Source organism: Artibeus jamaicensis, unplaced genomic scaffold, assembly GCF_021234435.1.
Source record: "Artibeus jamaicensis isolate MK-2021 breed Jamaican fruit bat unplaced genomic scaffold, CSHL_Jam_final contig_471, whole genome shotgun sequence".
Taxonomy (NCBI): domain Eukaryota; kingdom Metazoa; phylum Chordata; class Mammalia; order Chiroptera; family Phyllostomidae; genus Artibeus; species Artibeus jamaicensis.
Window position 1 is genome coordinate 1,602,856 of NW_026521850.1, and position 23,123 is coordinate 1,625,978.

At 62.9% G+C, this 23,123-nt stretch overlaps 1 protein-coding gene across 1 annotated transcript in view; it reads left to right on the forward strand.

Moving 5' to 3' along the window:
• Positions 1 to 308: 308 nt before the first annotated feature.
• The window catches only part of COL5A1 (collagen type V alpha 1 chain), a 105,641-nt gene continuing 82,826 nt past the window's right edge, over positions 309 to 23,123 (forward strand). Inside the window, exons 1-2 of the mRNA XM_053667719.1 lie at positions 309 to 864; positions 21,646 to 21,813. Of these exons, the coding sequence (XP_053523694.1) occupies positions 735 to 864; positions 21,646 to 21,813 (298 nt within the window). The 5' untranslated portion in view covers positions 309 to 734. The remainder of the gene's footprint in view (positions 865 to 21,645; positions 21,814 to 23,123) is intronic.

Here is a 23,123-nt window from a genome sequence, read left to right on the forward strand (position 1 = left end):
CGGGCCCCTCCGCAATGGTTCCTGGAACTCGGCCGGGTGTGGGCACCTGGGGCAGGGCAGGGAAGCTGGAGGGGCCCTCGGACTCCGAGGCCGGGCCCTGCTCCTCGGCGCGCGCTCGCCGAGGGCTGGGGGCGCCGCGCGCGCCCGCCCCACGTCCGCTCCCGCCCGGGCCGGCCCCTTCCTCGCCGCGACTCGCCGGCTGTTCCCACCCCCTCGCCCGCGGCGCCCAGTGGGAGGCGGGGGCCGGCCTGGCCTAGCCCAGCGCCGGGCTCTGATTTGCTGCGGGCCCCGTGGATCGACAGCCAGCGCGGGTGCCTTCCAAGAGAGAGGGAGGGAGGAACTCGGGGGAAAAAGTGCGGGGCGCCCCAGGCGAGGTCGGCACTCTTGGTCCCCGCGGCTCGCGCAGGACTTCACTCGAGCGCAGCGCCCAGGGAGAGCGGGTCGCGGGGCGGCGGCGGCCAGGGGGGACGAGCAGGAGTCGGAGGGGCTGCAGGAGGCGAGGACAAGCAAGCCGAACGGGGTCCCGGCCGCCCCGCGGGCCAAGGTCGAGCCCTCCCGCCCGTAGGCGAGCGCGCCCGCCGACCGGTGCCGGAGAGCCTCCGCCACAAAGAGGACGGGCGGGCGCCTGCTCCCCATGACTTCCTGAGGTCCCGACTGCCCCGCTGAGTCCGGTGCCCGGGCCGAGCCCCCGCGCCCCCGAGCGTCCCCGCGCGCCCCAACCCGCGCCCTCCGGCATGGATGTCCACACCCGCTGGAAAGCGCGCAGCCCGCTCCGTCCGGGCGCCCAGCTGCTGCCCCCGCTGCCCCCGCCGGCGTGGCTGCTGCTGCTGCTGCTGTTGTGGGCGTCGCCTCGGAGCAGCGCAGGTAAGGGCGGTCGGGCCCCGGGGGGCGCCCGCGCGACCGCAGGATGCGGTGCGGGCGGGGGCGGCTGTCACTGGGCGCTGGCCGCTGGCCTCTCCCGCGCTTGCCCGGCGTGCACCCCTTGGCTGTGGAATGCACGGGCCGGCATTCCGAATGCCGTCAGCCCGGGAGGGGGCCTGGAGAGGGAGACGCGCCAGCACGATGTCGGGTGCGCCAAACACGCAGGCCGGGTGGGGCTGCGCGTGGGGTAAGCCAGAGGGATGTCCGCGAGGCCGGCAAACTTTTGTCCGGAAACTTTGCATTCTCTGTCCCACATCCCGGCTCTGGCCCGCAGAGCCCTGCAGAACTTCTCTCCTGAAAACCGGGAAGCGTCGCCCCCTAGAGTCACAGCCTGTCCATTCTTGGGGTGGGGGCTGCTGTGGGGAGCCCCAGTAGCCTGAGCCCCCAATCCTGCCCTTGACCCTCATGTGCGGTCTCCTTCTGCCTCCAGACCAAGCTGGCTCTTTGCTTCCCCAGGGAGCTGGGCCTCTCTGGGTCCTGGCCACCTAGGAGCTCAGGGGTGCTGGGGGCCCTGGAAGGGGGTTGACCAGCCCAGCTCCTCATCCCACCCCGAAACCCCTGACTCGCTGGGAGGCGGGTTGATGGAGCAAAGCCAGGAGATGGTCTTGGAGCCGGAGCGTGAGCAGCTCAGATGATGGACAGACGCGGGCGCTTTCTGCCTGAGGTCTGCCCCTAGAAGGAGCCTTATCCCCCGGGGGAGCGGGCAGTGCCGCCTGTGAGGCAGCCGTGACCCAGCTCCCTGATGGGACCGCATCCTTACAAGCATCCCCTTTGGCGGTTACCTGTGGGATGGCTCTCCACGCACCCTCAAACATTGGTGCCTGTGGCTCTGGAAAGTCCCCCAAGTCCCTATTAACAGGCGGGAGACAAAGCTAAGGGCTGCTGGGAGAAGTACAGGCAGGGGGATGGGGCCGTGGGAGAAGGGATCGCCTCCCCAGGCCTCCCCTTCTCCCCCGCCTGTAGTTGGAGATATGTGGGAGAATGAGTTTCCATGTTTCACTGGCCAGCGAGCTCTGCTTCCCCTTTCCCCTGGCACACAGAGTGCATGCTGGGCCACGGAGGGCCGGCGGGGTCAGGACACCCAGCCCGCCAGCGCTGGGACCTGGGGTCTTTCCCCTGGGCTGCCACCGTCGTGCCGTAGGCCTGGACCGGCTGGCTGTGCGTTTCTGCCCGGGGGTCTCCAAGGTGGTGTGCAGAAGGGCGGGGGACCCCATGCCACCCAGGGACTCAGCCCCTCTGATGGGCTTTCTCCCAGGAACTCAGGAGGAAGCCCATCAGGGGAGTCACCACCCCCAAAAGCTGGGGTTGGGTGTGGCCTGGTTTGGGGTTGGCTGTTGGCCCCCCATCTCTGTCCCCTTGCCTGCCTCCCCTGCTTCCTTTCTGAGCCCCCTTCCTCATGGAGGGGTGGCCGTGGAGGCTGAAGCCCAGACCCTGGCCGCGGAGCTGGACATTTTGTCCAAAGGACGTTAGGAGCATGTGAAGAAGCCACTTCGCTGATGGCTCCCACAGACCTCCCCCCACCGCCCAGGGTGGGACCGTTTGGGAGCGTCGTCAGTGCGTGGCCAGAGAGGGCGGCTGTCCCCTCGAGATGCTGGGAGGCGGGAACGGGTGGGCAGCCAGTCCTCTTCTTCCCCCCGTTTTAGGGTGGGCCAGGTGCTCTCTCTCTGAGTTTTCCCTGAACACGGCTCCTTCTCTACCTTCTTCTTGGCCGAGCGTGTGTAGGAAGGAAAAGTAAGACCGCATTTGGGGCCGGTTAACATTGTAACGGGCAAAACGCGAGTATGTGAAATGAAACATGACCCCAATATTTGGAAATTGAGGTCATCTCCTCCGCACACCATTGGCTGGCCCCAGTCATGTGGCTGCTTTTTGCAATAATTTGGGGGAAGAATCATCCAAGTTTGGTGGGACTTGACTGAGATCAAATGGTTAAATTTTCTCTGACTCAGTCGAGTTGGCTGGACGGACACCCTTTCCATCCTCACCTCCTCCCCACGGAAGAACAGCGGGTGGGAGGAGTGGAGAAGCCCGGCCCGCCAGCAGCCCGCTCCCGCACATCGGCCCCAGAGTTCGGAGGCCGGGAGGGCTCGGAGCTGCGGTCCCTGCCCAGTGGTGCTGACCACGCAGCAGTGGGCCTGGCGGGCGTTCCCCCCGCCCAGCCAAGGAGCGGCTTCTCCTCTGATGTTCCTGCCTCAGGGCTGTTCTTGGGGTGCTGGCCAGAGCCTGCCCGCCACCCCACCCTTCAGATATTTCTGGATCCTCACCGCGGCCATGCCCTTCACAGAGCACAGCTGAGGCCGCCCCGCCCCGGCCTTCTGGCTGTCTGGCCCGGTCTCCCATTGTCCCTGCCCCCTCCCTGTGTCACAGGCCTTTCTGGGTGGAGCGGAGCCATGTGGGGAACAGCCACCCACTGCTGCCACCCCCACTTAAGAACAGCGAGTGACAGAGCGGCCGGCCAGCTTGGAGCCCAGGGAGGGCCTGGGATGAGCCACCAGACCCCGGGGGCTCTGTTGCCGAGCCCACCCCGGAGCCCTGGGTTGGCCTCGGAGACAGGGCAGGGTTCCTGCCCCCCTGTAGGACCAACAGTTGCAAGGGTCCATGGGCACTCATCTGGCTGCTCTGAGGCCTGCACCCCCGTCACCTCATTGAGTCCTCACGCCGCAGCCTCCAGTCTGGGCAGAGCTGGCTGGTGCTCAGAGAGGCCCGGGAAGTGGGGTCCAGGGCGCGGGGACCCCAGACCCTGGTCTGTCTGACTTCTGTGCCCAGGCCTGAGGGAGCTTCTCCCTCCTTCCTGCCCTGCAAGGCCAGGCCTCGGTGCCTTCGACTTGTCGGGGTCCCACCTTCTCCTCGCACAGCCCTTGGTACGGGCTCGCCCCTGAGCCTGCCGAGTAAGGCCAGCACGGGGTTTTGCCACCTTCCTTCCTTCCTTCCTTCCTTCCTTCCTTCCTTCCTCCCTCCCTCCCTCCCTCCCTCCCTCCCTCCCTCCCTTCTTTTTTACTGGGATGCCTTCCAGGGGACCAGCTGCCTGCAGTCCCCATTCCTGGTCTTTAGCTGGGCCCTTCCAGCTGCACGGCCTGCTCGTTCCTGAAGGCTTTTGCCTTTGTACCCTGTCTGGAGGGTGTCACCAAGATCACAGCGAAGGTGGCAGGTCCCCTAGCCAGGAGCTCAGGGTCCGATGGGGGGGCACACAAATGGACATGGCTCACCTCACAGTTCGTGTTCATGCCCAGGGCCATTTAAAGCGGTCTGGGAGGGTTGGCTCCACTGGGGAGATCTGGGGGAGCTTCCTGGAGGAGGTGATGCTAAACTTGCCTTTGCCCTTCCTCACCTTCCCCTTCCTTGTATCTCAGAAATGCACCATAGCGCCTCCTTGGTGGGTGCCCGAACCCTCCTCTGGGACGTGCCTCCTGCCCGGCAGGACACGCCGGTCTCGCTGCAGGGCGCCCCTGGGCCAGGCTGCTTCCTCGGGCTGGAAAGCCCCTCGTCAACTCTGTTGGCGGGGCGCCCCCAGTGCCACACGTGTCCCGGGAACACTGTGCAAACAGAAGTGGCAGTTGGGAGACAGGGAGTCTCTGAGGGGGACCGCGTGGGGTCTGGGGGGCCCTTAACCCTTTCTCTGCCCCTGCACATGAGGCCAGGCCATTCTGTGGCCAGGCTGACAGGTGCTGACAGCTTTGGCTGGGGGCGCGAGGGACCCTGTGCTGGGTGACAGGCCACTGGGTGTGAGAGGGGACAGTCCTTGGCAATCGGTTGTGGAACCCGGGGGCGGTGTGGCAGTTGCGAAGTCCTTGAAGTCCGTGCAGACTGCTTGTCTTTCTCTGAGAGAACCTGCCGGTTGGCGGGGCTGGGGCCAGGCCCTGCCTCAGCCTTCCCGTCCGGAAAAGGCGGAGAGCTGTGTTTACTCCCTCCAAGGGGAGGAGGTGGAGACTGATTGCGGAGGGGATGCCCGGAGAGCTCGGTGAAGCGCCTGACATGTCATGAGTGCCGGACCGCTTTTTTGGGTGGCCTTTCTGCAAAAGGAGAAGGCACGGTGTCGCCGGTCCTCTCCCTGCAAGTGTCCTGGAGGAGCACAGCCAGGCAGGGGGCATCCTGGAGGCTTGGGCCACTGCCCAGACCTGGGGGCCCCACCGTCCACCAGCTGCACGGGGCTGGCTGCTCCCTGGAGACTGTGGCCCCTCACCTGCTTCCTCTGGGGTCCCGGACTGATTCCCGAGGCCACACACATGGAAGTACTTTACAAGCCCATTCGAGGTTGTACACACGCGTGTGTTTGAGCACCTGCAGTGTGGATGTGTGGGTTTGGGGGCATACATGCGTGCAGGAGCATGCCTGTGCACACACAGGCACACACACACGTGTGCTCCCACAGGGAGGGCCTGTTGTTTGGGGAGCGCGTGGCAGGATGGCGTTTCTCCGCTTACCAGGCCCCACCCTGCCTGATGGGCGACACAGACATGAGACGTGGCCACGGAGCCTGCTGGGCCACCACGAGGCCGCGGGTCCCGCCCCGCTGGGCCTGCTGGATCTGCTAATTTGCCGAGTCTTTTTTTAATCACAGGAGGGCGGTGTTATATCATGGCTTCTGCCTGCCCGGCTATTTATATTCTCCATATAACCCACTTCGCCAGTGTCAGCACTCGGCCCCATGCTTCCCTGAAGGTTTCTGGCCCAGCTGGAGATCCTGGTGTGTGCAGGCAGGCCCGGCTCTGGCCCTTCTCGTGGGCAGGGTTGCCACCACCATGGGATGTGGCGTGAGGGCCAGGGCGTGGGGCGGCGGTCGGGGCAGGGGGCCGGGGGCTGGTCCTGGCGCCTCTCCTACTGGCCTGTGCCTCGGTTTCTCCATCTGTGAGAATGGGGTGATGATGTCACTGCTGAAAGATGTTGTGAGGGTTCAGTACATAACGTGTGTGGCGCCCAGAGTCAACCTCATAGTCACTGTCACGTCCTTCCCAGGCCCCAAGGCAGCACACCACAGAGGACCTGGGGCCCGGCTCCGTGCTCCTGGCCCCCGCTCACTGGCTGGCTGGGTGAGTCACCCCCGTCTCATGAACGGTCCCGCCAGTGCCCACCTCGTGGGGTGAGTGTGAGAAGAGGTGCCTCAGACGGTGTCCCCTGGTGAGTTTACCGGATCCCTCTCTGCGACTGCCACGGTTTTGAGCTCAGGCCTGGGGCCACGTCCTTGGGCAATTGTGGGAACACCATGGTGTCCATGCCCCTCCCCATCCTCAGGCCACCCCCACTTCCTACTGAGGAACTGGGGTCCAGACGTGGGAGTGGACCTCCCCACGTTCCAACTCCCGGACACGACCGGGCGATGGTCGATGCCTCAGAGGGGGGCGTCCCGGGGTGGGCGCAGGCGGGGGCTTTGCTGTCTCCAATGCCGCTTCTGAGCCAGCCCAGCCCCAGGTGGCTGGGGAGAAGTTTGTAGGACGAATAAGTGGATGGACGGATAGACGTGTGCACACGCGTGGCGGCGGCGATGGGGTCACTTGATGTCACGTATGCCCCATCGCCTGAGCCATCATTTCACCAGCTTCGACTCACCCACTGGTTTTCCTGGCAGGCACCCAAGTCAGTAATGACCCCGCACTTGGAGGGCATGTTGCCGCTCTCTGGTGACTCAGACCTGAGGAATGGAACCGCAGACTGACCCACTTTTTTCCAGATTTCATTCTACAGACGCCCAGCCTGCTTCCCGCCGTGTCTCCGTGCGGGAAGCGGGGGTTCCCCTGCTCTGCTTCCTAGTTGTGTGTTGTCTGGGGAAACCCATTCCTTTGTTCTGGTTCTTCCTGCCGGCACCCTGGCCGCCGGGCCCCAGCAACAGCTGTTTTTTTAAAAAAGAAACACCACGAAATGACATCAAGATGTGTGTGGGGCGGTGTGTCGCGACCTCCAAGGCTCTGCCCTGGGGCTGGAAGGACAGAAGAGGTCTCACGATGCCTAAGAGCTTTCGCCTCAGTGGAAGGCCAAGCGGTCGTGTCCCCTTCGGCTGGTGTTGGGGGCCACGGGGAGTACTGCAGAGGGGTGCCAGGCCTGGGGCGGGGTGAGCTTGGCTTCCAGGAGCTTCTTCCTGTAGGAGGTTCCGGAGGGAACACCAGAGAGGCGGGCCTTGGTGTGGAGAACCCGGGAGGTGCAGGGGCTGTGCCTGAAGTGTTTGTGCCCCTCTAACGAAGCCAGGCCAGTGCTGGGCATGGGGTGGCCAGGGCACAGGTGAGCAGTAGGGGCGCCACCTGCCCCCCAGGAGCTTCTGGGGCAGAGAGGGAGTCAGACTCCTGAACAGGCGGTTGTCCCCAGTGACGTGCAAGCGGGAGGAGAGATACACCAGGAGGTAGGGGGTGCCACTGGCCAATCTGAGGGAGCCCCCCTGTGAGCCCCTGGGCCACCAGACGTTCACGGGGAGGCACCTGCCAGCCCAAAGGGGTGCTGGCCAATCAGAGAGAGGCAACAGCCAGCCCTAAGGGGTGCAGGCCAATCAGAGAGAGGCAACAGCCAGCATCAAGGGGACACTGGCCAATTGAGATGAGCCTACCTTGCCAGGGCCTGTGGCCTTTGGCGTCCACTGCGGTGAGTTGGTGAGTTGGAAGTGAGGCATTTCTCGGCACTTCCCCGCATTTCCCCGCACTTCCCCGCGTGTTTCTACTCTGGCTCCTGCGCGCATTTAGCCTCCTTGCTCTGGGGTGTTACCTGCGGAGTGCGTGTGGTCCTCACACCAACCCTGGGCCAGGTGGGGTTGGCCCCGTTCTGCCGGTGTTTCATTGGAGGCTCTGCGAGCCACGCTGGCAGGAGGGAGTGACAGTCACCCGTGTGGGACCGGTCCCCCCCAATGCAGGAAGAATGTTCTGTGTGGTGTGGGGTCCTCAGCGGCAGGCGCTTGGATGCAAGTCGTCTTCTTGGACCTGGGGGCGGGGCTTCCACAGCGGCTTCGCCTTTCCCTCGCTGTGGAGATGCCCCCCCCCCCGCACAGCAGCCAGGGTCCCCTGCTTCAGAGAGAGGTGCGCCACGCCCGACAGCGGTGAGAACGGTCTCAGACAGTGCTCGCCTTTTCGGCTGTGGCTGTGTCTAGTAAATGTCGAGGCCTTCTTCTTTGGGGGGGGCAGTGGGACACCTGCGGCTCTGGCCCACGTGGGTCAGTGCCCTGGGGAGAGCTGGCTGGCCTGGAGCCCTGCCCAGAGGGCCCCGAAAGATACCCGCCGCACAGCCCTGCACCCCGAGTTCCGTCGGTCTGGGCAGCTGGAGCCAGCTTTGGGGGGATGTTTCCGCCGGTCCTTGTGGGCTCCCTGCGGGGTGAAGCGACCATGATCCGTGTTGACTTTAGTTTTCTTCCTTCGCTCCCCGCTTTCCTGTGTTCCTTGGGGGGAATCTGAGAATCCGGTTCTCCTTTCTGAGCTGTTTCTGGGTTTTCCTCCTGGGACGGGGGACACAGCCTCCGTGTTCCTGTTGAGGCTGCTCTTCTTTCTGAACAGAGCTGCGCTGCTGTGTTCTGGTTGGTTTTGTACAGAGAAGGGCCAAGGGACATCGCCTCTTCTCACCCCTGAAGCAGAACATCACCTCGAGAGGGCCGGATGGAAATGCAGGAAACAGGATTACCAAGTGTAGTGAGTTCCGGGGAATTATTCTTGTTACCTAGGTTCGTAGTTTACTTAATGGCCGTTTGGCACACTAAGTGCTGCTCTGGGCACTCGGGGTGGTGGTGCCTGCATCCAGGAAGGGCGGGAGCATGGTGAGTGTGGGCGGAGCGATGGGAGGAGCCGTGAGTGTGTGTGGGCGGGGCCTCCAGTGCGGGTGGGAGGGGCCGTGGTGAGGGCAGAGTGATGGGCGGAGCAGTGAGCGGGTGGGTGGGGCGATGAGTGAGAGTGGGCGGGGCTGTGGGAGGTGGCAGTGAGTGCGGGTGGGTCAGTGGGTGGAGAGGTGGGCCGGCCCTGCTGAGCAAGGCCACTGTGCCAAAGGGAGGATCCGGAGACCAAGACCAAAGAGAGGGGAGGGCGAGTGGGAGGGAGGCCGGTGTCCTCTCTGGACAACCCCCCTCACCTGAGACAGGTGGACTGCAGGTTTCAGAGTACATGATGGGAGGAGGGAGGGCGCTGCAAAGAGGGAAGCGGGTGGCCCCCCTTCAAGAAGCGGTGATGCTGTGGTTTTTCTCTCCTGCCTGGGGGCTGAGGTCCCTCTTCTCCGAAGGGAAGGGAAGACTCCGTTACTGTTACTGCGCTAGGGGGCCCTGGAGGTGGGGAAAGAGCTTCAGGAGGAGGCCCTCACTGGGGCAGGGCCAGCCAGTCCTGAACACGCCCCCTGCTCTTCCAATCAGCCTGTCCTCACTCGCCCCGCAGCACCATGGGCCCCAGGGCCCCTCCGTGTGGACAGGCTCCCACCTCCCCTTCTTGGGGCAGGGCCTGGCCGATTACAAACAGCTGCTTGGCCTGGGAGCAGGGCTTACAAACATTGGGAAGGCTGTTCTCCAAGGGCTGGAAGGCACATGGGAGCTTCTTCTGCAGCCTGCAGAGCTGGGAGAGGTGGGGACAGGAGTCCATGTGACCGTCCCACAAGCCATTGGGCCCACCTACCACCGTGCGGTCAGGTGGAGACCCCCTGAGGGATAAGCAGGCTCTGGGCCTGGGGTGAGGGTCACTGGGCTCCGGTGGGCCCTCCGGTGGGCCCAGCACCCTCTGCTGAGCTCACAAGGTGATGTGCATTAGGTCAGAAAGAGCTCGTGACGCGTGAGTGGGACGGTTGGCCTGGAGGTGAAGAATAAGTCTCTGGTATGCTGTGTTTTTTAAAATTTATCCTTAGTGCTTTCATTTCACACACAGTTGTATCCTGATGACACCTTTCCAGGGTTAGAGGTGTCACCCACCTTGTACAGGTGTGAAGGCCGAGGCCCACAGGGGCCGCACCGCTGGTGTGTAGCAGCCCGGAGCATCTGAGTCCCGAACGGAATGTGGCTTTGGGAGCAGGGATGAGGCTTAGGGTCTGTGTGGGGTAGGTCTTGGCCCCAGCGGAGGCCCGGGCACTCTCTCCTTATTCCCTGGGGTCTTCCTCCCTGCAGCAGCAGGGGGCCGAGAGAGGAGGGACATGGTGAGACCCAGAGGCCATGCTCGGTGACCTCCCTGCCCTTACCTGTCTCCTCCGGCCGGTCGGTGGTGCGGCTGGGGCCTGGTCTTGTGAGGAAGCGATGCTCTTGGTCCCTGTTGCTTGGTGCCCACTTCCCAAAGCCTCCTGAGTCAGGGCCCCCCAGCGTCCCCCTCACATGTCTTAGCTGACATGTATGGAATTGAGCCCCATGTTCAGCTGTGTGCGGAGTGTGTGCAACGGGTGAGCCGTTCGGGGCTGAGTCAGTTTTTCCACTTTAGTGGGAAGGAAAGAGTGATAGAAGAGGGGTCATAGCCAGGCAGGTCTTTCCTGTTTAATGTCAGTTGACACACGATGAGAGGGGTGTGTGCGGGTCGGTGCCAGCAAGCCACATGTAGCAGACAGGGCGGGGGGCAGGTGAGGGGGCCCCCCTCTGTGAGCAAGGTGGGGCTGAGCCATTGGCCAGGCACCCCAGGAGCTAAGCCAGGGGAGGGGAGGCTGGGCCGAGACATGGACCACATCTTTAAGCCATCAGCATTTCAAAAAAGAAAAAGAAAAAAACCCAAGAGAAGCAGAGCCGAGGCCCGACTCTGGAGCCTGCCCTTCATCTGACTGGCAAGACCCTTTGAGGCATCGGAAAGCCAGGGCGAGCCTGCCGGCTTTGCCACGGCAGGTTCGCAGGCTTTCTGCCCTTTCTTTTCCCTCAGAAGGGGCCACGAGTCCGGGAGAACTGGCAACTCCTTCTGAAAGTTCGCTGTTCTGGTGGCCCCCCGCTGCATGGCCCAGATGGATTCTACTGGGAAAAGTTAGGGAACTCCAATTCATTCAGCATCACACGTCGAGGGCTTACTCTGCACCAGCAGTCCTGGGCATTTCGAGCTGTAGGTCCCATCCGTGGGCGGAACTCACAGTGAACAGTGGGGAATTCTGTTCGTTGTAATGATGTTGATGCCCCCAAGTTCAAGACCAGCAGTGGGCGTGGTCACCTAGATGCCAGGAGCAGCAGGGCACCCCAGCTCTGCTGGATGTTGTGAGGACCTGCGCCCGGCCCGAGGCCCGGGTGCTGCAGCGCTCTCCCGGCGCGGCCTCAAATACCTCACCCTTCTTCCGAGCCCCAGTTTCCCCATGGATCAGGCGGAGCTAATGACGTGTGCCTCGTAGGTCTGTGGTGGGCAGATGGGAGGTGGCCCGGCCACTCCGGGGGAGGAGGCAGGGACCTCAGTCCCTGGTGGAGGTGGGGAGGCACATGGCTGTGGGTCGGGGTGCTCGATCCGGGGCACATGGACGGCGGGCTTTGCTGGATTGGATTCTGGGCCTGGGGTGCTGCTGGTTGTCCCACGAGACCCCAGTCTGGACTCGGTGACGTGCTTCTAGTCTTCACCCAGCAATACGAACCACCCGCTCTCTGGAGGGACCCCAGGAAGATTGCCAGTTTGTGGCAGGGGGCGTGCATGTGAGAGAGACGTGTGTTCCTGAGCGGGTGTGAGCCCCCATCTGCTTTCTGGTGTCCCCAGTGCCTCGGGCACACAGCCGGCTGGGACACCAGAGCTCCCCGGTGTGCTGGCGACTTAGACACGAGACTCCCTGCTCCACACCACGACCCCGCGAGGTCAGGGAGGGTTTGTCCAGGCACCTCGGCCGACAGGGCCGCGGACCTGAGGGTTGGACGTGGCTTCCTGTGGCTCTCAAGTCAGCCCCCCTGCAGTATCTGGGCCCCCTCCGCCTGCCACCCTCCTGCCCCCTGCATCTTCCGGACAGTTCTCCCAGCTGTCACCCTGCTCCTCAGCTGTGATGTCTCCAGATGACTCTGTCCAGGCCCTTTCACCTCAGGCTCCTTCAGTTCTGGGATTCATCCTCTTACCCGGTAGATAACTTCCAGAAACCCTTTCGGCCCTGTTTTGGAATTCCTCAAATACCGCCAGCTCGCCTGCTCTTCCTCAGGCCCGGCCTCACTCTGGGCCCTTACCTTGAACCGCTCTGTTCTTCCCGGGGGTAACGGATTCCCCCTGTTCTCCCACCCCTGCACGCAGCGGCTGGGACCCCCAGCGTCACCCGCCCCCCCAGGGTGGCCACTTGGCAGAATCCGGGCTGACTCCTCAGCCGCAGGCTTCCCACTACCCAGCCTCCCCTGTGTCGAATTCGAGCCCCAGGGACAGCGCTGGGCTCCAGGCATGAGCCGTTTTCCATAAACTTGATGCCTGGTCAATATCTTGGCCAAAAAAAAAAAAAGCAACCCTCCGGGTTGGGGCAGTCTGGGCTCTTCCCAGCCACTCGTTAAAATATTTCCTGATTGGAGTTCTGCGGTAGGAAAGCAGCCGCGATAATGGCGCCCAAGACAGGCCCCCAACATCTGCTTTTCTGAGCAGCCGCCACCTCTGGGGCATGTCAGGCTTAACGCCGAGCACATTTTTCCCGGACGACTCACTGCTTTCCGTGTCTGTCTGGCCGTCCAGATCTTCCCCGTGCCGCCTGTCTTCCCAGTGCCCTGGAGGCTGCGGCCTGGCGTTGCCAGGCCGGCCGTGCCAGCTGGGCGGGCGCGGCTCTCGGAAGCCTCCCTGGCACGGGCTGGGTGCACCGTGCTCTCTGCCCCCGGGGGGGGGAGCGCCTGTGGGACCTCCCCAATGGGGACATTTGCCGTCTTTGTGCGGCTGAGCAGGAGCAGGGCTGATGTAGGACACAGCCCTTCTGGGAGAGCTTCCTGGGAGTCTCATGTCACCGTGGCCTCTGGCCCCCAGCTCTCCTCTGCCCAGGACTCACGGGGATGACAGGCCAGGCTGTGGGGCTTCCCAGCGGGGTGGGAAGGAGGTACCCCTGGGAGCCACTCTAGCTGGGAGATGGAGCCCTGCATCTGTTGGTGATCATGTCTCCACTGGGCTGCAAGTTCAGGCCCGGGTCTGTGACTCTGAACTCTGGAGCTGTGGGCGACGGGAGCAGCTCGAGCTCCGAACCTCACGCCTGTGCGTGCACACCTTCTGGGCGGCTCCTGGTCGGAAATGTACTGGACACCTGGAAACGGACCTCATCGACCTACCCCCAGGGAATGCAGCTGGATGGGGGCGTGGACTGGTGGGTGACGCTGTGGGAGGCGGCGCCACGTTCCGCCCCCACGAGTGGCGCCTCCCAAGGGGTCCATTACGCCATCGCTTGGTTCATGTCCACGTGGCTGCTTTCGAGTCGCAAATCAGGGTGTCTGGCCACTCGCGTGGCTCCGGCGATCTAAACAGCCTTCTGGTCCGGCGGGAAGTGCTGTAACCAGCTCCTCCCAGGGGCGGGCGGCCCGTGCGATGTTCTTGTACTTGAACCACAGAAAAGAGTGAAGAAACTTCCCAGCCGTGTCCTTGGCACCAGTGCCGTCCCCCAGGGTCACCTGGGCCTGGGCTCTGAAGGCGGGGCGCCCTGGGGTGGTAGGAGGAGCCCCGCATTTGGGCGGGTTCGGGAAGGATGGAGTGGACAGACTTTTGCTTATAAGAGGAAATATTCCTGTAAACTTTGTCTGTTGTGTTATTTGCTCCGGGACATGTAATGGGTCTCGAACTGTCGTCTCCAGGGGCCAGTTCCCTTCTGCCCCAAAAGCTGTCTTTTCCAACGAGAATTTCAAGCCAAACACCAGCCAAGGCCAGTGCTGAGTCAGCAGACACACTGGCCTTGCGTCCGCATTTCAGTCCAAAAGGGCGAGGGTGAGGGGACATGGGCCTGGCAAGGGGCCCCGGGAGGACCCGTGGCTCGGGGTGGCCCGTGTAACGTGTCGGGCTCTGGGAACCGTGGACGGGCCTGAGACGTGCAGCGTGGTGTGTTTCATTAAGAGCGTCCACTTCCTGCTCTGGCTGCTGTGGCTCGGTGGACTGAGCACAGGCCTACGTACCAAAGGGCTGCTGGTTCGATTCCCAGTCAGGGCACATGCCCGGGTTTTGAGCCAGGTCCCCAGTAGGGGGCGCACAAGAGGCAACCACACATGGATGTTTCTCTGTCTGTTTCTTCCTCCCCTTCTGTCTAAAAACAAGTAAATAAAATCTTTAAAAAAAATTGCTCACTCCAGGACAAGGACCAAAATCTCTGGGACTATCTCAAGGTTTCCACTTGCTGTATTATTTTATGCTACCTCCTGCTGACTTTAATCGGCATCTATTATCCCATTAATTTGTTGTCAAAGCGATGCATCCATCATAGAAATGTGCAAAGCGACAGAAAAAGTATAAAGAAGAGCATAAAAACGAGTCATAATCCTCTCCCCGTGTAACACATGCTGCCACCACGGGGGCGGCTGCGAGTCCAGCCCCACGAACTCCTTGCGGGACATTGCGACTCACTCGCTTCCCGGCGTCCGTCGGACGCCCAAATTCACACAGTCGGGTGACACGCTCCTTTGAGATCGTTTGAAGCTGGAGATGGAACGAGCACGTCCCAGGGAAGGAGGAGTCGAAGGGGACTTCCTCAGGTGGTGCAGGACCCCCGAGGCATGAGGTCTGCCCGCCCAGACCTCCGCCCCAGGACCGGCGATGAGGCAGGGCGGCTGCTCTCACCATGCCGGTTCCCCTCACAGGCTGCTGGCCGGTGTGACGAGACGAGAAAGGGAAGTAAAGGCCCGTGGGATGGAAAGAAGCAGGACTGTCTTTCTTCACAGACCACGTGACTGTCCAGGTTAGCTCTTCGGAAGGACTTACGGAAAAGCTTCCACAACTAAGAAGCAAGTTTAGCGTGGTCACGGGCGTGAGAGTCAACACACAGAAGTCAGCTGTATTTCTAGATGGTAGCACTGGTCAGCTGGAAATAGAAAGTTTTGTCTAAAGACTTTATTTACTTATATTTTTAGAGAGAGAAGAAGGGAGGGAGAGAGAGAGGGAGAGAAACATCCATGTGTGGTTGCCTCTCACACACCCCCTACTGGGGACCTGGTCCACAACCCAGGCATGCGTCCTGACTGGGAATCGAACCAGCGACACTTTGGTTTGCAGACTGAGCCACACCAGCCAGGGCTGGAAATGTCAACGGCCATTATAACAGCATCGAAATATAACTGACTTAGAGATGTATTTGACGAGACACCTACTCACTGAAGGTGATAAAATATCGCTTAGAGATGTTAAAGAAGACCCACAACAGCGGAGAGAGACCTCATTCTGATGGACAGGAAGACGATATTCAGAACTGGTCTGCGGCGTGGATTCGGTGCCACGCCAGTGAAAAACCCCAGCAGGCTTCTAAAGAATTAAACGTGGACAAAATGGCGCCGACATTTCCATGAAAGTGCAAAGGCCTGGAGTGGCCAGAGCAGTTTGGGGAAGAACGCGGACGGGCTCTGCGGTTCTGGGACGCGCTCTAAGGCTGAACCACCGAGGCCTCCGGGCGTGGGCGCGGGAAGAGATGCGCAGACCAAAGCCGCAGGGTCGCGCCCTCGAACAGAGATGCACAGGTTCCGACTGGGGCTGACGCAGCAACGAAAGGACAATCTTGGTCAGTGAAAGGCGAGCCTGGATCCTTCCTTCCTATTGTGTATACACGCTAAGGGGGCTCTGCTGACCCTAAAAGAGAAGACGCTGGTCAAGAGGGGCTCCTGGTGGACAACTGGGCTCAAGTTTGAAAAGAGAGAGATTTGTTGTTGTGCGTAGTGACACACTCACTGCTTGATCCTTGCTTGTGCCCTGACTGGGGATCGAACCCACAACCTTGGTGCACGGGGACGATGCTTCAACCAGCGGCCCCAGAGCCCCCAGTGGGCCCCAGAGCCCACAGCAGACACTGGGAAGGGTCTGGCCCAGCCTCAAGCCTGACCCCAGCCCCTCCTGACCCAGAGGCACCTCCTGGAACCTGGGTCTTGAGTGTCCTGTGGCTCCCAACCAACAGCCATGGCTGTGCTTTTGTGGTGAAGGCAGGCCTGTGGGTGGGGCCATCCAGGGGCCGCAGGGCAGACACAGGCCCCGTCCAGATGAGCACAGGTCCCCAGAGACCCTGAGTCACTGGGGGCAGGGGAACAGAGGGTTGAAACAACCTTCTAGAGAGATAAGGGTGATGTTACGCCTGACCCCACCCCTCCCTGGGCCAGGGTCTGGGGCAGGCAGGAGAGAAGTGGCCCCGTGAGAGCCCCCTGGATTGCAGGGTTAGCAGGTGCCACTGCCCTGGCTTAGGGGCCACCAAGACCCAGGGTCCTGCAGGGAAGGTCACCTCCCGCTGGGACAAGTGGAATCTGGAGGAATGTTACAGGTCCCAAGACCCAGAGAGCAGGTTCTGAGAAACCACAAGCTCCTTACAGGGCTTCAGGGAAGGGGAAGTGTTGCCCAGCACGCTGTCCCGCACAGCAGGACAGGTGGCCTGCTTGTCACAGGCGTCCTCCCCAACAGCAGGCGTTTTTGAGCATGCGTTGTTCACTTAGACAGGAGCAGAAAGTGGAGTGGAGTTCAAGTCCGAGTCCCCAGGCAGGCCCTGGTGGGCTTTCTGGCTCCAGGCCTCTCCCCAGCTCCTCCCACAGGGGCGGGGCCGTCTCCTCGCTGGCAGGGCCTGGGGGAGGTGGGGCTCTTAGGATGAGTTTCTGGCTCTTCATCATCCCCTCACACCTGCCTGTCTTGGCCCTGCTGTGCCCATGTGTGATGTTGGGTGACAGCCCCGCCCACAGGGCAAGCTCTGCCAACACAGCAGGCTCCGCCCCCTTGCCTGCTGCTGCTGGGGTCCCTTGAACATCAGTTCCTGCTGGGACCTGGCGGGGTGAATAAGTAAACCCTGGAAGTGCAGGCTGGTTGTCGCTTTGTTCTGAAGGCCCGCATGCCGCCCCTGGTTCTAGGCTCCAGGGCTGGGGGTGTGAGGCATACCCAGGGTCCCCCGTCCCCAAGTGTCCCCGGGCCCTGGGTCCAGCATTGGCTGGAGGGCCAGTGGGCCACACTCATTTGCAGCTCAAGGTGGAGACCCCAGGCCCTCGTCCCGTGTGTCCTGCTTTACTCCTTTGTCCCCTCCTGACCGCGGGCTCTGACCGTGTGCAGAGGAGCCGTCTGCGCGGGGCTGGGGGTTCCACTTGCAAAGGAAGGGGCTGCTTGGCCTGAGAGGGCCCCGGCCACTGTCATCCGTCCTTGCTCGGAGCACTGAGGAGGGGTGGGCAGAGGCCAGCCGACCTCGGAACTGCTCTACATTCCTGCCGACGGAGCCGCCCCCTCCGCCTGCTGCCCGGGCGCCGACACCCAGGCCAGCCCCCGGCAGCAAGCCTGTTCCCCGGCAACCCGCTGTGTCCAGGGCTGGCTGGCTGCGGGGTCCGCCGGTGGCTGGGACCCAGTCACTCTGCGTGGCTGTGTCAGTATTTCCTATCTTGCAGCTGTGCGGTGAGGGGGTGGCAGGCCCTGGGGGGGCACAGCACCCCATTCACCAGCATTAGCTCTGGAGGGGCCAGGGCTGCCGGCATTCAGAGGTGATCGTGGCAACAGCTGTCCACGAGGCGCAGAGGTCCTCCCCTGGGGGGGCGGGGGCGGGCCTGTCATCCATCCTGCTCGTATCTGTTGGAGCTGCTCCCGGGTGTCACCGTGGTTGTCCCTGTGTCCCTTTCCAGGGTCTTCCTGCTGCCTTTTGGCCTGTGGCTGTGGGACCTCAACTGCGAGCCCCCAGATCCCTTCCCCCACCTGCCTTAAAGCTGGCCTCCGAGCCCGCTCTGTCCCGGCTCTGCGGCAGGCCCTGCTACCCAGGGCGCTGAGGCCAAGTCCAGCTCGTCCGGCTCTGAGGGGCCTTCCCTGGCCTGTCCCCAGAGACTGGTCTCCTCCATGCCACAGGCAGGCTCCTGACTCTGGGAGCAAGGGGCGGAGATTCTGCAGTTCTCTACTTAGGTCTGAGCTGAGCTGGCCTTTCCCCGGGAGGGCGGCTCCCAGTCACAGGCAGGCTTGGAGCACAGGGGCGGGAGCAGCGAGTTTGGGGAAGTGAGGGAATGCTGGGAGCTTGGTGCCTGCTGGAGAGGCAGGGTCACAGGCCACCCAGACGTCAGAAGTCCCCCGTCCCCCCCCCCCCCATGCCTCTGGGACCCGTGCTGCGGGTCCCAGCCCTGGCACGCAGCCCGGACGCTGCAGCAAGGCACCCGGGGCCCCCTCTCACACACCAACTCCCTGGGACTCTGCCTGGTGCGAAGCACTTGCCCCCAGACCCTGACTGCAAAGGGGTCTGGGACATGTAGTTTCAGCTCCCGGGCCCTGCAGAGCAGGAAGGCCTGGGCAGACTGGAAGGGGGCCTGCTTCCCAGTGTGGGTGACCCCGCCAGGGCAGGCTCCGCAGCAGCACGGAGCTCGCTGCAGAGCACCCTGGGTGCACTGTGTGTCTCAGGCAGAAACCACCAGGCCGAGCACGGGGGCCGCACCCTTGGTTCCTCTCCTGTTTTCACCCGGCAGCCGGGACGCACGGGGCACCCCGAGGGGGCGACCAACCGGGGCCCTGCCTCGGCCGTAGGGCGGGAGAGAGCGTGGAGAAGGCACTGCCGGCCGAGCTCCGGGCACCAGGGCCATGCTGGGGGCTCCGAGTGGAGCCCCTCTCACTGGCCTCTGGCAGGACATGCCCCGCCATCACTGTGGGGGTGACGCTGGGCTCGGCACACGTGTCCCAAAACTGGGACTGTTTCCCAGTGGGGCTGTCATCCTGAGGGAGGAGCCAGGGCTCCTGGTTTCTCGAGAGACCACCACCCTTGAAGGGGACGAGGTGCAGGTGGGCGGGCGGCCCCCCTCCAGGGCAGGACGACCCACGGAGGACCCGTGCCGCCGCTGCCGGCCGTACCTCTGCGCCTGCCATGCCTTTTCTGAAACGTAAACACGCGCTTTCAGCTGCAGCCCAGGGAGGCCCTGGCGGCAGGCGGGGTGGCACTGCGCCTGGAACGGTCTGGTGGCCTTTTCAACTTGTTGCAACAGCGGCCTGTAAACAGGTTCCGTAAGCTCCTGCAGAACAGCTCTGCCGCCAGCAATCGAGAAAACAGGGCCTCGGGCCTGCACGTCTGGGAAGAGCATCACGGGCAGGATCTTCCATCTTTCCCTGGCCACCGCCGGTCTTGGCACCAAGTCTCAGAGATGAGCCAGCTCTCGGCATGGTGTCACGGCGGCAGGTGAGCCAGTGGCTGGCACGGCCGTCTCTTCCCACGGCCGAGTCCAGGCCTGGGGCTGTGCCACAGGCCTGCGCCGGCCTCTGCCTCTCATGTCAAGGGACCAGCTTTGGCGGGGGCTGCGGGAGGGGTGGCGGGGCTGCGCCTTTTGCGGGGGCTGCAGATGTGCCGGGGCCGGCCATACTTCCACAGGCTGGGCTCTGGGCAGGAGCCCGGCCCCACCCGGGGCGATCGGAGGGGTGGCCAGAGGCAGGGAGGCCATGCATACATGGGGGCCAGCCTAGACCTCGAGTGCTGGGCCCTCGCTGCCCCTGCCTCCATCCCACCGGGCAGTTTCCTCTCCGAAGTGGGAAATCCATGTCCCCAGGCTTGTGGTCTCTTCATTAAAGTGACAGAGGATGGCCGCCTGGCTGAGCTGGAGCAATGATACTTCTGGAGGCAGGGGACTGGGGACTCGGGCTGGGGACACTGCGGACGGGGCTGTGCTTCGAGACAGACAAGATCAGCTTCCCTTTCCCTCCAACATCTCTGTACGCACCCTCCCCAGCCTGAGTGTTCCCCTCCCGGCTTGTCATGGCTGGCAGGGGAGCGGTGGGCCTATAGGGTGCCCTCTGTACCACCCTCTGGCACTGTCCACAGTACCGCCCCTTGCCCAGGCCAGCCCTCTCGGGCCCAGGGCCTCTGTCTGTCTTGTCTGGACAGGCGGTGAGGCCACGTGGCCACCTGCGCCCTCATCCGCTCCGACCGTTGTGCCAAGTTCCAGGGACAGCAGCAGCTGCAGGCTTCCTGAGGAACCCATGAAGGGGGAGCCGGCACTCCGGGGGGTCCTTTCTCACCTGAATCTCCCACCCTCATTAAAAAAGTGGGACTTTGCTCTGAGTGAGTCCCAGGCACATAGGAAGGCTGGTGAGCTGGTCAGCTGAACAGTTAAGGGGGGGCCAGGGACCCAAGGGGCAAGCTGACCTTCTGGTAGCAGGTGTCAGACTCAAATGCAGCTTGGTGTAGGCATTACTGGCTTGGGTAGGCGATCACTCCTCCTTCAGGTACAGCTTGATCCAGGAGCCCAGATGACGTGGTGGGAGTCTGTTTGTCTGCGTTCTGAGACAGGTCTGCTCTCCTCATGGAGACAGCCGCCTGCAGCTGCGGGCTCGGGGTCCATGAGTGGCCACACCAGGGCTTAGAGACGCCCTCCTTCCCAAAGGAAAAGTCGTAGGATGGAGCTATTTTGGTCTGGCACACTCTTTTGCCCAACCGGGAACAAACCACCTCGGACTGGGCAGTGCTCTGTCACTCTGAGTCCTAGTGTGGATGTGTTTACTCCGCCTGGACCCCAAGGGGGCCTCTTGTTTGTGGTGACATCAGCTGAACGTTCCTCTTGAAACCGGCTTGTTTAGGGCGAGCACTTGGAGGCCATTTTGGGCGGAGCTCCGCAGTCCGTGCGTGTTTTCCGTGGGACGCCAGCGTCTCTCTCGCCCAGCTCGGAGGAGCCCTGGAGGAGGGTCTGGAAATTTCTGGAAGGGGTGCAGGGACCAGCTCCTCCCTCGCCCTCGGTCCGCAGGTCCGCAGTCCGGAGCCGTCTCCCGGGGCGGCGGGAAGGGGATAGTGCCGTAGGCCTGCGATGCGCCATCCGTGCACCGCGAGGCCTTTTGAAACACGCAGCACCTGACCACTTAGTCAGGGGTGCTTTCCCTTAGACTGTCAGGTAAAAAGTGGCGACAGCCCGCACAACAGTGGCCGTCAGCCTGATGCCCTGCCTCGAACCATAAATGCACAGGCCACAGAAGACTCACAGCTTCTGGGCCCTGTCCCGTAATAAGGTTGCGTCTGATTGGCTGACTCTTGGTTCCAGAAATCCTTATATAGAAGTAAGGCACTCGAGTTTTCAAAAAGTCACTTTGGAGGAAAAGGGGTAGGTAATTACTATTATTATTTTTTGTACTTAGTTAAAGTTACATCTTTTTTGGTGAGATTGGTAAAAAACCACGTCTTTTGGTGGGCCGCGGAATTTTAGTGATTAGTCTGTGAGCGGTGAGATGAACAGGGTTGGAGCCCCCACTGGCTGCTGCGGGGACTGCGTTTCCCCGGATCAGGGTGGGGGTGCACTGCGCCACCCACCTGCCCCCCCCCCGCCCCGCCCCCCGCCTGGCCGGCCGCCGGGAGGTGCGAGGTGCGGGACAGATGCTGTGAGCTGTGGTCTCTCCCAGGCCCAAGCCGGCCCTCCGCACGCCGCCCGCCGCCCTCCACAGCCGGGTCTACCCGGCCTTCCAGCTGCGGTTGGGGGTGGATTTCCTGAGGCTGCGGGAAGAGGCATCTGGAGCCGGGGTGTTGGGGGGATGGCATGTGGGGCACTTGCCCCCTGAGCGCCCCGGAGAAGCGGTGTCCGCTCACGGTGGCCCACGGGCGGCGGGGCACGCAGGGTCTGCTTCCGGCGGTGGACCTGCGGCGGAACCCGGGCTGCCCACCCGGACATGCGCGTTCCTCCCGAGCGGGGTCCCTGCGGGCACCCGGCACCGGCCTCTGGAGCGGCTCCCAGCTGGTTTCCGGGGCGCCTACCACCGCCCACCCGCGCTCCTGCACGAGCTCGTGGTAACCCCCACCTCCCCTTTGTCCTTTCAGCCCAGCCAGCAGATCTCCTGAAGGTTCTAGAGTTTCAAAACCTGCCCGATGGAATAACCAAGACAACAGGCTTTTGCGCATCGCGGCGATCTTCCAAAGGCCCGGATGTTGCTTACAGGGTCTCGAAAGATGCCCAGCTCAGCGCGCCCACCAAGCAGCTGTACCCTGGTAAGAAGGGCAAGGCGGTTTGCACTGGTGGGGGGGCGGGGCCGTTGTGGGCCGGGGGTGTGTCCCCTCCTCCCGCCTCTGGCCGGAGCCTGGCTGGAGCCTGCATGTAGTAGTGAGAACACGCTTGCTCCCCCAGGACACCCCTCTTATGAGCCCCGCTTGATCTCATGACAGGGAAAGCCCAGCCCCGACCTCCATCACCATCCACCAGCCAAGGTGGCGTGGGGTGCCCCCCCCCCCCCCCGTCTCCGCCCTTCCCCCAACAGGTGTATGTCCAGCGCAGAGAGGCTGCCGGCATCCCTGGTGCGTCAGGGGGATGAGGGTTCCCAGGACGAGGTTAAGGGAGCCCTCGGGGTCATGGGAAAGGACTGCTTCCAGATGGAACCTGATGGAAGCGGGGGCAGTGACACCAGACACAGGGGCCACACGTGTGCCTCCCAGGGAGAGCGCGGGCTTTGCACGAGAGTCGATTTCCAAGGGCCCGAGCTCTGCTTCCCATTATCGCCCCGGAGTGGGAGCGGCGTTAGCTGCTGCGATGGGGCATACAGGTCGCCCCTGCCACCCTCCCAGACACTCGGTCATGGGGCAGTGTGACACCAGAGTTAATCACATGCTGGGAGCTTGTCTGGATGAGTGCGGACAGGCCAGCGATTGATAACCTCTCCCCTGGGCTTCCGGGAGCCCGTCTCTCGGATTCAGATCAGAAAGGGCCCGGGGTCCGGGGGCCGCACACCCACCTCGGGAGTGTGCCGTGGTTGTCAGAGGCTGCGGCGCACCGTCTCTCTGGTGCCTTGACCATGACCCGGCCGTGCTCAGGCTCTCCTTCGACAAGCCGTGCTCCCTCTTCATCCCACGTCCCCACGGTGTGTCCCTGGAGGACACACCCCCACTGCCAGTGCCACGGGGGCCTGCTCCGGCCCCATCTCCCACCAGTCGGTGCTGCACCCCCGTCCTCTCCATCATCAGCCCTTTCTGAGGCCATGGCTCCGGGTTGGTGAGATTGTTCAGGGCACCGAGTCCCTTCAAGATCTCTTAGGGAGCCCACCTTTGGGCGCCCGAGTCACCCTGGGGTCGGCTGTCCAGCCCCGAGACTGTCTCCTCATTGCAGATGGAGGTCACTGCCAGGCCCCTGGGTCACTGCCCACGAGGACAGCGGGGTCTCGGTTCCCATACATTTAGAGATGTGCTTCTTGACTTCTTAGGGCTCGCTCGTGGCTTTGGCTGGAGTTGCCTGCTTCCTCCCCGAGTCCCCAGTTTGGAATTCCTGTCCCGGGGAGATGGAGGGTGGCCCGGGACTGTGGTGGTGGCTG